The 17,302-nt window shown below is 41.9% G+C and overlaps 1 protein-coding gene across 17 annotated transcripts in view; it reads left to right on the forward strand.

Moving 5' to 3' along the window:
• Positions 1 to 17,302, forward strand: part of ANK2 (ankyrin 2) — a 491,615-nt gene that overhangs the window by 400,300 nt on the left and 74,013 nt on the right. For 5 of the 17 annotated variants that reach the window (XM_066573863.1, XM_066573861.1, XM_066573859.1 and 2 more), the window contains 4 exons: positions 3,833 to 3,889; positions 6,089 to 6,233; positions 14,536 to 14,638; positions 17,035 to 17,135. In XM_066573863.1, coding sequence (XP_066429960.1) covers positions 3,833 to 3,889; positions 6,089 to 6,233; positions 14,536 to 14,638; positions 17,035 to 17,135 — 406 coding nt within the window. Of the gene's footprint in view, positions 1 to 3,832; positions 3,890 to 6,088; positions 6,234 to 12,979; positions 12,992 to 14,535; positions 14,639 to 17,034; positions 17,136 to 17,302 lie in introns of all 17 variants that reach the window. The other 12 variants (XM_066573864.1, XM_066573866.1, XM_066573868.1 and 9 more) reach the window with 6 other exon arrangements.

Here is a 17,302-nt window from a genome sequence, read left to right on the forward strand (position 1 = left end):
CTCCCCCCTGCTCACTGCCGTAACTCACCTGTCACCTGCGCCGGCAGCCGAATCTTTACAGATGAGAGGGAGGATACTCGGCTAAGGCACTACTCGCTCATCATATATATATATATGTATATATATATATGTATATATATATATATATATATATATATATATATGTATATATATATATATATATATATATATATATATATATATATATATATATATATATATATATATATATATATAATATAATGATTATTTTTTAAAATTGAGAAATAAAGAGAATTGACACCAGTCTGTTACAACAGACTGGTTTTAGCTTTCAGCTAAAGTAAATCAGAGTGTTATACGCAGTTCTTATCTCAGGCCCTTTTCACACTAGCATTCTCAAGCGCAGGGAAATGTTCTGTTTTCCGTTTCCATGCGTGTCTGTATTTTTTTGTCTCCATTCTGTCTTTTATTCTGGATCAGAAGTGCTTTTGTTTCCGCTTTCGGAAACTGAATATTGATGGATCCTCTTGTCATTGCATTGTACTCAATGGGTGGCGGATAGAACTTGAATACAATTCATTTGTTATTTGGTGGTGGTGGTGTTTTTCTATGAATGCGGCTCAGTGGTTAGCACTGTTGCCTTGCAATGCTGGGGTCAAATCTTATCAATTACAATATCGACTCCATGCAGCCATTACCGTTGGTCAGATTTGAACCGAAGACTCCAGCAGTGCTAATAACTGAGCTACCTTGCTTAAGAAGAATAAGCACAATGAGAACATACAACCTCCATGCAGATGTTGTCCATAGCAAAACATGAAACTAGAACCTTAGTGTTACAAGACAATAGTTCCAGAGATAGAGAAGGAGGAGACGAAGATCCTCTCCTCCTCCTTACCCTTCCACCCTTCACCATATCCTTTACTCTCTTCTCCTCTGGATGAGGAAAGATAAAGGAAAAGCATGGTAATTTAGTCATTACCAATGTCGCCTTGCTGTGTGGGAGTCCTAGGTTAACACTTGATCAAAGACAACAACCACATGGACTTTATATGTTCTCTTTGTGTTTCTTGTTCCCCTCTTCCAGAGAAGAAAAAAGGAAGAACAAGCATGGTGGCTCGGTCCTTAGCACTGTTGCCTTACAGTGCTGGAGTTGTAGGTTCAAATCTGACAAAAGAGGAATGCCCATGGATTCCAACTGTAAAATCTTGCAGCAGAATCAGACCCTGTGCATCAGCATTGATCCCCGACTTACCTGCCATGTCTACTCTCTCTGCTCTGCAGATGTGTCGGCTGGCCCACAGCCACACATGCGCAGTGCAGAAAGTCGCGCCGGCGATAATGCGGATACACAGAGGCCCGCACCAGAATAGGACATGCTGTGATTTTCCTCCGCAAGTGGAACATCATAGTTGATTTTAGTTTTTGGGCAGGGAAAATCGTTTCCCCTGCATGTTCTATGAGATATTCTATTTGCTGCGGGATACGGAGGCGAACGCCTATGTCTCTGGCAATGAAAGAACAAGTGTGGTGACTTAGTTGCAGTGCTGAAGTTGTAGGTTCAAATCTGACCAAGGGTGATGGCTGTTTAGAGTTTTCCAAAGTTGATGTTGCCCTTAATGACATTTGAACCTAGGACCCCAGCATTGCAAGGCACCGGTGTTAACCGCTGAACCACATTCACTGTAGAGGCACAGGCACTACCATGTTTTAAATGATAAAAAAACGGATGAAAGTTTAAAGATGCTTTCCCATTCACTTCTGTTTTCTGATTTCCGTTTTTAATAAATCTGAATCAGTCGAAAAAAACACTAGTTCTAATGTAGCCTTACTATATTTTAAGGGACTTTCATGTATTAAAAGATTGATAGGATAGAATTGTATCAGCCCCTCCCCGACACATGCCATACATGTACGGTGCCGCGGGTTAGTAGTTCCCATCCTGCTAGTGAAGCCCTCAGTAATCAAACGGTATCGCAACTGCAACTTACAGCTGCAATCCTGCTGCAACCAGCGGGATGGAACTTAGTTCCGACTGGTGTTTTAACCCTTTAGATGCTGCTGTCAATGTAGACAGTGGTATGTAGAGGGTTTGGAGAGGGCTTTCTCCTTCACCCCATTGGGACTTCGGCAATCCGATCAGGGAGTGCTGATGTTTGCCATGACAATCGGAGGTCAAATTATGACCTCTGGTTCTGGCTTGTATGTTGGCCTGTGAAGATCAGTATCATCACGGACAGTAACAGGTTGAGCTGAGCGGTGATTAACGTGACACAGATCATACACTGTACTACTGGTACCTAAAAGAATGCAAATTAAAATTTTGGTATCTACTATAAAAATATTATGTTTATCCCACCCTATATGGCAAACAACCTTTATGCCAAAATCGCTCATTTAAATCATCTTGTCTCTCAAAAAATGTAATACAAAGCGATCAAAAAGTTCTATGCACCCCAAGCTAGTACAAATGAAAATGTCAACTCATCCCGCAAAAAATCAGCTACAAAATATGCAATAAAAATGTTGCATGCATCTTTATATGCTACCAGTGAAAGCGTAAGCTGAAAAAGTAAAAATGTTCTTTTTCTCTAAATATGGCAATGCAAAAAATTTTTTCGTGTAAAATGCTTTTATTGTGCAAAAGTAGTAAAAAAATTAAAAAATGTATTCAAATTTGTTATTGCCGCAACCATACTGACCTGCAGAATAAGGATAACATATCACTTGTACCGCATGGTGAACAGGTTAGAAAAAAATAAACGTATTTGCGTGTTTTTGATCAGCTCATCTCCTAAAAATGCAATAAAATACTAACAAAAATTGTCTGTGCCCCAAAATGGTACCAATGAAAACGTCAGCTTATCCTGCAAAAAACAAGCCCTCACACAGCATGATAGATGGAAAAATAAAATTGGCCCAATAAAAGGGAAGTCTCAAAATCCACAAGGTTCTCCTTCATTTCTGAGGTCTGAGGTCAGCCTCATGTGGGATATTTCCAAAACCTACTGATTCAGAGTAATAAATATTGAGTTTAGTTTATCTGATGACTTCTATTGTGTTACAGGAAAACTTTGAGAGGTGCACTTTGTACAATGAGGTGATTTATGGGGGTTTCTAATATGTAAGCCTCAAAGTCATTTCAGCACTGAAATTGGTCCCTTTAAAAAATAGATTTTGGGTATTTTCATCAAAATTAGAAAAATTGCCCGTATAGTTGCACACTTTCTAATGATCAAAATAAATAAAAGGCCGCTTTGAAAATGGTACCAAATACAGGGTACGTATGGTAAATATTATTTATTAGCTATTTTGTGTCGTATGATGTCTTACAAGCAGAAAAACTCAAAATTTGAAAATTGCTAATTTTTCCAAAATTTCTGTAAATGTTTTAGAAACAAACACAACACATATCGACCAAAATTCACCACTAACGTGAAGTACAATGTGTCATGTAAAAGCATTCAAAGTTCTTACCACTTGAAGTTGACATAGGTCATTTTTTTAAAATGGGGCCTTGTCAGGAAGGTCAAAGCTGGCTGCAGGGTGAAGGGGTTAGTGGATGGATGAAAGCCCATAGTGTATCTTTTGGGTAGTATTATTATATACATAGCACGGACAAGATCTGCCAGAATTAATAAATGTGCCTCTATATCTATGGTTATCTCAGTGGTGTAGATGTACCTGTAGAAAAGGGAACATATTCGTATTATATACTGGTACTAATGACTTTACGACTCCATGGAAGCATTACAGTGCACAAGCCTATGTAGAAGGAAGTTGTTTAGACGCCAGCAGACTGTTATATCAGGGAATCTTCACCCCCTTTATAAATTTGTGCTTTATGCAGCTAATAAATTATTTTCTGGTGACCTTTTGAGTGATGAAGAACTTCTAAGTATACAAGGTATTGGTGTGGATTTACTGTGACTTGCAGTGCGATGGATTGTCCATATTTCAGTTTCTAATACGGAGTTGCCAGCATTACTACTTGGTGGTTAGAATTAACTTTTCTCTTAATATAAACGGTGTTCTCAATGCATGTACCGAGGCTCTGAAATGGAAATTTGGTCAAGCAAATAAAGTGCCAATGTAAAGTAAAGTATTTTACAAAATCACTAATGTGTAAAGCAAATTTGAATTGTTTTATATTTCTTTATTTATTTTACCTTCATATAGTAGAATATTAACCCATTAAGGACCAGGCACAGTAAATTTACAGTGCCTGGTCCTGGCCCTAAAGCACAGCCGATAGTAAAATTACGGGGGTGCTTTAAGCCTTCTACCTCTGCAATCAATTAGAGGCAGGACGGGTTGTCATCTGTTGGTAACAGCTGATAACCCGGAGGAGAAGGCAGGAGGGGTTTTTAACCCTTCCTGCCTTTGCCTTCCCCGAGTACACAGCGCTCAATGAGCACTGTGTACTGAAAGTGAAAGTACAGTGTAACTTTCACTCCGGGAGGCATATATCTATATTCCTCAACACTTCTGCTCGATTCACAACCTGGTTGCTTGCTGGAGTTGACTGAGTCACAGTGATTGGTTGTTTGGGTTGGCTGATTCACAGTGATTGGTTGTTTGGGTTGAATCGAGCAGAAGTGTTGTGGAATATAAATATATGCCTCCGTGACCACTGAGGTTTCCTGCTACATCAGAGCTGGAGGGTCATACTAGACCCTGGCCAGCCCTGCCAGTGACTAATGTCACTACAGTAGTTGCTTTCCCCTGTAACTGGGGCTCCTATGGATGCCCCAGCTACAGTGGGAAGGTGTCAAATAAAAAAAATGAAAAAATGTCCCCCAGAGGTCTTACATGATGTCATGGGGGACATAGATAGTAAGAAACACAATTACATACATCAGTAGAACAATATTACAGAATAAAACAACACTATATATATAAGAAAGAAAATAATACAAAGCAGACGCCAACTAAAAACGTCGCCATATGCGCCCTGTAAACAGAAACCATACATAATATATATCAAAACGTCCGAAACAAATAGAGAAACCCGTTCACATACTTTATTTTAGCATAAATATACTAAATTTAAAAAAAAAAATTTTTATGTTAAAAAACAATCTTTTTTTTAAGCATTTTACCCCCAATAAAACAAAAAACGGAAAGAAAAGTCAGTGAAAAAGATATTTTAAAAATTGCCCTATATGTCACGGGGAAAAAAACGCAGTAAAAATAGTTTTGGTAGCTGAAGGCAACAAAATACAGCAGTAAAACCGCCACATGGGTAAAATCTCTAAAAAGTGTCTGGTCCTTAAGGTACAAAACAGCCTGGTCCTTAAGGGGTTAAGAAAGCTTGGAGAAAAACAAAGTCCCTGCCAATCCCCTACACTGCCTGGCCCCTTCTTATGTCCCTGTTAACACAAAAAATGTAGCACTGCTGTATAACGTCTAACCAACAGGGGGCACAAGGCGTCTGTTGAGTTGCCACTCCTACTTTGCATTGGGGAAGAATTCAGCATGACAAACTCGATAATATCTACCCCCTATCTGTGGCTCTTATAGATGTATCTGTGGGGTTATCAGTGTGGATCCATACAAGGTCTTTATAGCCTCATTGTGCCTCACTGAAATAAGGAGGAGGCATTTTCTCATCAGCATTTCTCAGTAGTATGATCTTAAATTTTGGGCCTCTAATTTCCAGTAATCTTGTGTAAGCATGGATGTTTTGAGTTTCTTCTAGCATGTCTTCTTCTAGAGTATCATCCATTAGTTTAATTGTTATGCATTAGAGATGAGCGAACGTACTCGGTAAGGGCGATTTCGCAATCGAGCACCGCGATTTTCGAGTACTTCACTACTCGGGTGAAAAGTACTCGGGTGCGCTGTGGGGCGGGGGGTTGCAGAGGAGAGTGGGGGGTAACAGGGGGGAGCCCTCTCTCTCTCCCTCTCCCCCCCACTCCCCGCTGCAACCCCCCGCTCACCCACAGCTCACCCGAGTACTTTTCACCCGAGTAGTGAAGTACTCGAAAATCGCGGTGCTCGATTGCGAAATCGCCCTTACCGAGTACGTTCGCTCATCTCTATTATGCATGATTATTTCTAATGCTTGCGAGATGCCTAAAGCTTCTGTACTGACTTTTACAAGGAGATGACACAATGACTGGAGATGGAGGAGAGTACTTGCGGCCTGAAGATTTAAAGGAGCTAGGAGATGACTCATTGCCGAGCAGTCAGTTCCTGGACGGAATGACCTACCTGAGGTACAGCTTAGACGGTGTTCGCTCTGACAGGTATGCCATTGTAACTAAGGGACTTAATAGGAAAAAGAGACAATCCCTGTGTTTACAAGATTCATTTTCATCTTGTCTAACAAGAAGCTTCAAGACTTTAATGCATTTTTCTACTTGGTTCATTAGTATAGTGGTCAGCGTGACCGGAAACTGGCTTCATTTTTTAACCCTTTTCAATCCATTTTACGTCTTCCTACATTCTGATTGAAGCTTGTGCAGCTCCAATGTCAGAAGACGTCCAACAGGGTATTATTACCATCTATTACCGGCCACTCCACTGTCGGAGCCTCTCTGGCGCACACACACTGGCTTTAGCCAGCAGATGGCACCGTTGTATAACAGCAGAAAGAGAAAGCCTTTTAGGAAATCCTGAATCCAAAATTGGATTGGAAAGGGTTAAAATAAATGTTGTTTGTACTTGTTCACGTTTCTTGTACTAAAGCTGATTTGTCAACTCCCCTGACTTGTCTGTTTTAGTAAATACATGTATTCTTCATTAAATAATAATTCTGGAGCATCTTTTTTTAGAACTCTGCTGTGCCTCTGTTATCCCTCCTTATTTTCTCTCCTTAAGAAGAGCACCTAGAAGGTGAGTGAGGAGACACATGCTCCTCGTGGGAGACAGTGGGGTGTAGCGGGGGGGAGAGTGAGAGAGAGATCTCACTCCCCCCCCCCTCCCTGCCAACCCCCGCAGCCCACCCAAGCCTGCTCGGACCAGTAAGCAGTTACTCGAGAAGAGCAATGCCCGCTCGAGTAACTGCTTTATCTGAGCGTGCTCGCTCATCTCTAGTCCCTACTAAAACAGACATGTCAGGAAAGTTGATAAATTAAATAGGTTTTTTTGGCTATGTAATAAAAAATATACAGCAATACAGCTTGAAAAAGTAAAACACTTAGGCCAAGTTCACATGAGCGGATTTGTATTGTGGATTCCGCAATCACCATCCATGCGGACGATCCGTGGTAAAACACGGGTATTGAAAGGCATGCATTTTCAATTTTTCGATCACACTTGTGGATACGAAATGCGTATTCCGTGAGCAGAAGAAAAATCGCAGCATGCTCTATTTTGCCGCGACTTGTCAATGGAGATGTCTGACCCACAGCCCATACACATTTAACATTACCCGCTAAGCGACGGTGCAGGAAATACAAATAAGCAAAAAAAACTATACTGTGCATGACAGCCTGCGAGCCCTTGCGGTCATCTGTAGTAGTTTACGGAGTTAGCAGGGTCACCAGCTATACTTAAAGCACTGACAGCTCTTGTATTACCATCTCCGCCTCACCGTGCTCCAAGAGCTGCTCCTTCTCTTTTCTATGATGACACATCAATGCTCACGGGATAATCTGGACTTGGCTTACCTCCACCTCTGCATGCAAACTACTGTATAAGCCAAGCCCTGCATAGAGGGAAGAGGCAGCAGTGTCGCAGAATCTGCAACAAGCACTTGATTTACATAGCAGTCATCAGTAGGCGTTTTGCTCTTTCAACCTAGGTCTATTTTGTCCCTCCAAGGATCAAATAAATATTACAGTCTTCCTCTTAAAGTGTTATCTGTCTGTCTGTCTAAGTGTCCTTTTATATAGGAAGATCGGTCGGGCTCAGATGTCTGACAGGTTGTCCCAGCGATGATTTTTCATGTGCTCTTTTGCTTAGGAACAAACATCGCAGATGAATGAAGACGGAGTGGGTTGGGAATCGTTTCGGAGTGGGTTGGGAATCGTTTCGGTCTGCCTGCCTCCATTCACAATGAACAGGCAGTTGGTCATAAAAATGTCTTTTTACCCAGGACTAGAGATGAGCGAGCATACTCGCCAAGGACAATTACTTGATCGAGCATTGTCCTTGGCGAGTATCTCCCCGCTCGGCAGAGAAGGTTCAGCTGCCGGCGCGAGTAAGAGGTGAGTTGCGGCAGTGAGCAGGGGGGAGCGGGGGTAAGAGAGGGAAAGAGAGATCTCCCCTCCGTTCCTCCCCGCTCTCCCCCGCAGCTCCCTGCCCGCCGCCGGCAGCCGAATCTTTGCTCCCGAGCAGGCAGGTACTCGCCAAGGACAATGCTCGATCGAGTAATTGTCCTTAGAGAGAATGCTCGCTCATCTCTACCCAGGACGATCCGCGTTGAGTTTTATACATGTATAAACTGAATGACGAACAAGAAGCAAACGAATGCCTGAGGATGTGGTGATAGGGATTCGATAAGAGTATGAGGGGTGTGGACGGCTTTCTTGAGCGATACAATATTACATGTTATAATCACTTATAACTTTAGAAGGGTTGTTGATTCGGGGATTATTCCGATTGCCAGATTAGAGTCAGGAAGTGATTCTGTTTTCCATTAAATGGGGGAAATTGGCATCTACCTCGTAGGGTTTTTTTTGCCTTCCTCTGGATCCACATTGGGGGGGTAATAGACTGAACTAGATGGACATATGTCTATTTTCGTTCTTACATACTATGTTACTTTTTTTTGTGCAAGCATTTTGATTGAACGACAATTGTTCAAGTTACTGCTAGATGCGAGAATCTGAATAAATTAGGTGCCCCATGTAAAAGGGCCCTAAATCTATGTTAACATAGTTTTAAACTTCTTTTTAATGTTAACTCAAGGAAAAGCTCCAGATGTCTATGTTAAAAGGAGGTTGTGCTGGAGCTCCTCTTTAAACAAAATAAACTGTCGTGGCAGACAGTATTTGTAAACATTAATCATAGATTTATTTCCAAGATAAAAAAGTTGCATGCAAGTGGATATCTTGCAGCAATGGTAGTACAACGCGTTTCAGCGTTCTATAAACGCCTTTATCAAGTATACAAAGCAATTGAAGTGCTTTGTATACTTGATAAAGGCGTTTATAGAACGCTGAAACGCGTTGTACTACCATTGCTGCAAGATATCCACTTGCATGCAACTTTTTTATCTTGGAAATAAATCTATGATTAATGTTTACAAATACTGTCTGCCACGACAGTTTATTTTGTTTAAAGAGGAGCTCCAGCAGGAGCGCGGAAAGAGCCTTTTTATCTTTGAAGCTTGTTTATTTTACCCATTGAGGGGAGGTTCCCTCTTTGGGGTTTGCTTTTTTCCTGGCGGCTCTCCTTCCTCACCGAAGGATACCTGAAGTCTCTTCATTTATTACGGGCATACTTGGACCACAGGTGCCGGCGGGTTGCTCCCTTAGGATTGAATGGTCTATGGGAACCCCGCTAGGCACCAGGTGAGTTACCTTCAATATTCACTCTATGGTGGCGCGGATCGTTATTTTGAATTAAAAGGAGGTTGTGATGGATGCCTTAGTCTATTCACATGGGTCATTTTTATACATGAGTTACATCTGATAGCAAGCAGGACAGAATTCGCACGTGAAAAAAACCCATTCATTGCAGTGGGTTAATGCGAAGGAGCAATTTTTCCCTGTGACCAATAGTCCAGAATAGTACGTTGTGTTTTTGGGCAATTCTTGTTCAAGAATCGGCAATTATTTGCTATAGCAGCAAAAAATAAAACGCATTGCACTCATGCGAGTGGGATTAATTTTTTTTTACAATTTTAACTATTGGAACCAAATGTGATATTTTTAAACGTGTGAAAAACGCATGTACATCGATGAAAATAGCACATTTGTAAAGCAAAAATTGATCATGCATGCCTGAAAATTGTAGAAAATTGCGGGTAAATGAGTGCGATGTGGGTCAGATTTTCACTGACCTACATCACACTTGCCCGTATGAATATACCCTTGCAGTGACATCCATCTCCAACACACTATAATGGCATCCGTTTACCAGATATGTCCTGAGCTTCTCATTAACCGGATACCAATACAGTCTTTGGGAGACAGATTACATTGTTAGGCATCCATTTAACACATCTGTCACTCATGGACTTTTATTGGCATCTATTCAAAGAAAGCAACAAGAAAAGCTCAGGAGTAGAGATGAGCGAGCACGTTCGGTAAGGTCATAGCCCTTCTCGAGTAACTGCCTTCTCGCCCGAGCGTGCTCGGGGGGCGGTGGGGATGAGCGGGGGGAGAGAGATCTCTCTCACTCAACACCCCTCCGCTCTCCCCCGCTGCCCCCCCCCCCCCCCCCCGAGCACACTCGGACGAGAAGGCAGCTACTTGAGAAGAGCGATGACCTTACCGAGCGTGCTTGCTCATCTCTACTCATGATGCATACATTTGACGAATGACTGTGATGATGCCCTACTTTGGCATCAATCACCCAGCATGGTAAAAATAAACCGTTGCCTAAATTTGGAGAACCAAAAAATTGTGACATTGCAAAGATTTGCTGATGAATATTTGTGTGACATTTGGCACTAATATGGCATCTGAATTGGCATTGTTTGGCGGTTGGGATGTATCTGCAATAATGTCAGTTGTATACATGGTCATAACTCAGGACTCCTGTCACGAGCCACGTTGTGAGTCATGTGGCTGCTAAGCCATTGGCTGGAGACCACTGCAGTAGCGTGTGGCTTCAGAAAGCTCAGTTAACATTTGTGGCATGCTGCACCTTTACGACATATGTATTATGTTGAAGGAATACATTTGTATTCAGAATGTAAGCAGGATAAAATGGCCTAGATGTCAGCGCTGAGCTCCGAATGGAAAATACACCTGTATAAGCGTTCCATTTGCTGGGCGATGAGCTCCGCCCCGCTTTCCCCAGCAGGGTGCGTTCCCGGTGCTTTCCTACAATTAACTTGCACTTTAGCAAAATTGCTACTTCAAATTCGGAGAAGATAACCGTGATTAACTCCACAATGGAGACAAATTTCAACAATTTCATCTGGCTTCTAAAAATATCTTTCACATTTTACCAAACTGATGTTAGAAGAGAAGACCTTCTGAGCAAGACTGATCCAGGGGAGACCAAGAACTACTTAACATACCAGAAAGCAGGGGGCATATACGTTTGGTCTGTATGTAGGTTTGTGGGACAGGGCACCAAGCCACACTTTCTGTGCAGATAGCCCCACCATGTTTCCAAAAGGTGGGCAGGGTTTGTCAAAAGAGGGCATGGCTGCCCTGGACTATCACATTTATGTATAGCTTATACCACAAAGTGGGTACAAACAGCCGCAAATGAGTGGGGGAGGAGAATCTGGTGTATTTTAGAAAACTTGTTGAAAACTCAGGTATGCGGACACAGTTTACTAGGAGAGACATCTCTTGACAAGCCATGCACTAGTGAGAGTAGCAGAAGTTCAGAATGGGGTATTTAGCATCTTCATGGAAGTCAAGAATGTTTTAATTTACTAAAATCAGCTAGAGATCTTTCCAGACGGTGAAACACAAAGTATGTTTGAAAGTTGTCTAAGGGCCTTTTACACGAGCCGATTTATCATGCGAATGACGTCATTGTTGGCCCATTCGCTCGTGTACTCTGTTTATACGGGCAGATATGTTCTTGGCTCGTTCAAACAAGTTGTTCAGACTCATTCAGTCTTTCACATTCTCTGTATAAGTGAATGCGAGGGACTGACCGCTATTTAAATATCACTCGAGAAGTAAAGGAGCCAACAATGATTTTTATGCCTGCAGAAAATGAATAACAAGCAAAAAGTGAACAATCATCGTTCGTGATTTGGTCGTTGGTTCACGTTTAGACAGAACAATTATCATTCACTTTTGCTCGTTTGAAGAGTTTTTTTGAACGCTAAGGCTGTGTTCACACGGGGCGGATTTTCCGTGGAAATTCTGTGCAGACTTTCGCCGTGGGAAATCCGTATGCGGCCGCTAATCCCGGGATTAGCCAGCCATGTGGACGAGATTTCTCAGAAATCTCGTCCACACGGGACGGCAAATCCGCTGCAGCTAAACCGGCAGAAGCCGCTGCTGCGGCGCGGATTTGCTGACCGCAGCATGTTCATTTTTTTTTTCGCTGCAGCCGCGCTCTCCTCTATGGAAGCACCGGCCACAGCGGAAGAGCGAGCAGCTGGGCCACTTCAAAGCCGCCGCGGGTTTTGCAGCAGCGGTTCTCCTGGCGGAAATCTTGCAGTTTTTCGCTGCGGCCAAACCGCGAGATTTCCGCCGAGAATCCGCCCTGTGAGAACCCAGCCTAATCGTTCCATCCAAAAGCACCTTTACTCTTTGTCTTTATTGCATGCAGCACAGTTGCTAGTTGGAAATCATTACATAGATCTCAGATAAGCCAGTAATTGAAGTTCCCAGATGGTCTCTCTCCCTTACCTGTTAATAAATGGAAATCACTAATTAGTCTTGTTTGTGGTAAAGGAAACCCCATTATTTCTGTACATGTAATTTTCTGAACATATTGTAATTGCGCCCATACAAGAAGATATAGCGGGAGATGCCAAACATACACATAGTAGCTGTCATTATTACTAACATCAGGCAAACCTCACTCCTAGAGATGAGCGAGGTCTTTTCGAGTAACTACATACTCGTCCGAGAAAATTCGGGGGGCTGTGGGGGGGATAGAGAGATCTCTCTCTCCCCTCCGCTCACCCCCGCCGCCCTCCACTCCCCCCAATTTTCTCAGACGAGTATGCAGTTACTCGAAAAGACCGATGCTTGCTCGAGTAATTTGTTAACCGAGCGTGCTCGCTCATCTCTAATCACTCCCATGCATAATGAAACATGACTAACTACAAATATGATTTCTCCTGAACTTACTGTGTTCACTTTTTCTTTCTAACTAATACAAAAACTGGCCACTACTTCATAACAATTTCCCCTTCATTTATTTTTTTCCCTTTCATTTGTGTGGATGCTACCAACAGCACCATGCCTAGGTAGGTATGGCTTTGCATGGTATCACAATGTTTTGATGTGCCAACCCTCCACCACAGATACTCATCCATCATTGCCTTACTTTCCCATCACATTGCTGCTTGTATGCTATATAGTAACTAAAACTCAATGGGCTGAGTATATCTCCTGGCTTCAGCTTTGTCATGCTGTTACGGCTATAAAGTAAGTTTTTAGACAGTGTAAGTTTACTGTAAAGTTTTATACTTGTTAGGACTATATTACAAACCTGTGTAGTATGGATCTTTAATCCACTGCCCTTTGGCGGCCATATGCCCATACATTAACTTTTGAGGCTATATTTATTCTTTATTGCATTAGCATTTGTTACTATATTTACCCCCAGGTTTAATTGAAATCCATTAGAGATTGTGGCATGCTTCATCACAGGCGGTATTATGGAGGTGTTCTCCATGGCGGTACCATACAGTGACACATGGAGTGTCTGTAGGTCCAGGGATTCTGAGCTGCCCTACAGGGTCTGAACCTTAGATAGGATTCCCATATAACTTTTTCTTTAGGGCCACTGCTATATATTATTGTCTATCTATGTGCGTGCTTCCTGTTATCAAATCAGATGTCCTGCTTATCTGTCAAGCTGAATGTGCATTGCTTTCATTTTGTGTCCGCGTCATACAGCGCCTAGTGTATCCACCAGCGCAGTATCTTCCAGGGGATATGCAGTTCCTGTAGCTTCCATTTCAGGCACCAAGTTTTTTGTTCCAGAAATATAATTTCTTTCTTTTTTTTTTCGCCATCCAGTACATTGATGACTAAAATGGGATTTACAGGTAGTGTTTCAACTAGAGATGAGCGCGCACGCTCAGATAATGCAGTCACTCGATTGAGCATCGCTCTTCTCAAGTAGCTGCAGGCTCGGGGGGGCGGCGAGGGTGAGCAGTGGGGAGAGAGAGAGAGATCTCTCTCACACTCCACCCCGCTCCCAACCGCTACTCTCCGCCGCCTCCCCGAGCCTGCTCGGACGAGAATGCAGTTACTCAAGAAGTGCTCGCTCATCTCTAGTTTCAACTCAAATACAGCAGCCAGTCAAAAAGACCACAAAGCAAATCTGAAACCTTGTATTAAGGCTGAGATCATACTACATGGGGCATTTTTATATGATATTAGTTTTTTTTTGGGGGGGGGGGGTACAAAGAACCAACATGATATGTTTTAGGAGTTCTGCATACACTGCATTTTGACTAAATTGATGCATCCGTATAACAAATGAGATCTGTAAATCTAATGGAATCTGTGAAAGGATTCCATTTTTGACATCCAATGATAAAATTATTTTCAAAACAATGTGAATAGAATCACTGGTGCGACTCAAGCCCCAGATGTATCAGCCAGCACTGGAATATTTTACATCTTATTGAAGAATGAGAATTTTTGTATTTACAATGTGGTCTTGCAAAAACTCACTTTTCCCCTGGAAGCTGCACCAAGCTCTAATAGCTAATTTTTCCATTCACCTTTTCCATTTCACCCTCACATTTCTGGTGATTTGTATGTGTCAACCGACCAGCCTGCGATCCTTCAGTTCAGACAGGTCCCACACGATGAGTTATCACTCGTATGCAAGAGGAAGTGCCATCATAGACGACTCGGTCATCATACCCCATGACCAGGTGGGTGATTTGGTTTTTCATCTCTTTATTCTGTACTATAAAGAACAGTTATGTATATTTATATGTTGTGAATCATGTTCCAAATAAAGAACCCCCAACCTAAAGACAGCGTTTTTGCTCTTACCGACCCATCCAAGTCCTCTTATTAGTAATAGGGATCCTTGCTATAATAATGGAGAAACCTTTGGGCTGGAATCCTTCCTGTTAAAATGTAATCGCTGTCCATCATACAACTTGTGAATAAATCTTTCAGATCTCCAGCATGTGACAGAGGTTGAAAGGAAGCACATATACTAATAGCCCTGTACTGCTCCATACAATGGAACTACAGTACAAGGACTCCATGTGCCATATGTATGTAGTAATTCTCCACTAGAAGCAATACTTGTAGAAGAGGAAAACTCCATATATACGACCCCATGCACTTTTATTACTACCCCTGTACAGCGTTGTGTAGCGCAGAGTATTAAGGCAGCAGCTCTCGCTCACAACCTGAAGGTTGCGAGTTCAATCCTCGCCTTGTTCAGGTAGCCGGCTCAAGTTTGACTCAGCCTTCCATCCTTCCGAGGTCAATACAATAACTACCCAGTTTGTGTGTGTGTGTGGGGGGGGGGGGGAATAAATAAATTACCTGAAAAGCGCTGTGGAATATGTTGGCACTATACAAATAACAAGTCCCTTCCCTCTGTATAAAACAGAACTGTAACACGGCTGTATGCCCATATAGAGCTTATCCGGACAGCTGTCTCTTTTTTCCTGCAGTGGGCACTATTATCAACTTTATTAAACTGATTCATTCCCTATTTCTAAACTTTTTGTGATGTCTGAAGTCAAAAAGGAAAAATGCCTTTTTTTTTTTTTTTTTAAACAAACAGACCTTTCTTTCGGACATGATACATGCCAGAAACATCAAATAAACAGCACAAAACATCAATAGTAATGCTTGTAAAAAGTCTATGAAAATCACTTGCAAGGTTACAATGCTGCAAAAATAGTGTGTGAAAGGGGTCTTTTTAGGGGTCTGGCGAGCAGTCCGGACCATCCGCAATACAGAAAATGACAGGTACACGCCGGGCACAGGGTTGGATTCCACTGCGGGCTCCCTCATCCTGTTTGTGTGCCGCCAGCCTTATTAATATTTGTACTTTTGCAGTAAAAATAAGGTTGTAATGTTGCTCTGACATGAAAATTAGGCAAAACGTAATTTTTATAAAAATAAGTTAAATACCACTTATACAGGAGGATTATTACACAAAATTTGTTCAAAAGAAGGAATTTGTGCGATTATTGCCTGCAATGATCTGCTTGTCCAAACGCTCTGCATGAGCGGTAACAACTAGCGGTGGCGTTAGCGCCTGTACAGTTGTTTAGACAATGCGTCCCATCTAAATGGAACATTGGACTTACAGTAGTACAAAACATGTCTGAAGTAAGATGCTGTCAAGCATCCAAAAAGAGATACAGTAACCAATATGTAAAACCCAGCAATAGAAAATCAACAGACTTAAAAAGTACATATATCATGAGCCGTACTAGGGGATCACAATACTAAATACAGTGGTATAACACATAGAGACAATGGAAGTCTCTGCCAGGAATCAGGATGCAAAAGACTGAAGACATATAAAGGCTCAATTACACGGGCAGATGATCGCTCAAAGATCGATCAAATGATAGTTTGAGTGACAGCTTTGAGCGATCATTTTGCATAAACTATTAAGTAGCTACTCAGCTACTTAATAGCAATTACATGGGCAAATGAAGCCTTAGCTGAATGTAGTTAATAGCCTGAGGGCTCTTATCTGTTTTCACTTCCTTTGTTCCCCGTGGAGAACTGCTGATAAGAGTGAATGACGATTTTTAGGTTGGACTGAATTTAACGATCAGCCAGCAGTGCCCAAAAAGCGTACGATGAGTGCACATTTACACGCCCTGATTATCTCTAAAACGATCATCAATGAGAGATTTTTTAGCGATCATCGACTGTGTAAATGGCCTTTAGACTCTTTAATTAATCAAAGCCATTCAGATACAATTAAAGGGCCACTCTGATACATCATGGGATTGGTTTGAAAGTGAAAGTATAAAATCTCAGCCTCAAGATGGTATCTGCTAAGAATCAGACAGGAGGCTGCACTGCATGGAAGTGGCTGCAAAATACAGAGCAGACCCCTAGAGTATGACAGGCAATCAGGTGAGGGGGCAGGGATGGAAAAATCTTCTTTTGCCGGAGTGGCTGTTAATTAGCTTAAATACTTATTTGGCCTTCTCATATACAGTTTTTGAGTGGTAAATCCATCTTTTCTGTGTTGGGTGATCAATAGTACACTGCCATTGTTTATTTATTATCTTTTTTACTTGTTTCATAGTCAATCTATTTCTGTTTAACTCTTTAGGTCTCATATTTAACAAAATCAGAACACAATTCATATCGTCTCAGCTGGGGGAATGACAACTTGGACAATGTGGCGCTCTCCTCCAGCCCCATCCATTCTGGGTGAGTAAAGAAATAAATATGATGTACAGAAAACAATTATGAGCAGTTAATTTCCTAATTTCATGAAAAAAGGAAGCACTTGTAATCCTCAGCGAAACATGGGGAAGCGACCACGTACGAGAAGTTGGCAGCGGCCATGCATTGATGGATTTGTAAAATAGCAGACT

Source organism: Eleutherodactylus coqui, chromosome 7, assembly GCF_035609145.1.
Source record: "Eleutherodactylus coqui strain aEleCoq1 chromosome 7, aEleCoq1.hap1, whole genome shotgun sequence".
In the NCBI taxonomy this organism is placed as follows: domain Eukaryota; kingdom Metazoa; phylum Chordata; class Amphibia; order Anura; family Eleutherodactylidae; genus Eleutherodactylus; species Eleutherodactylus coqui.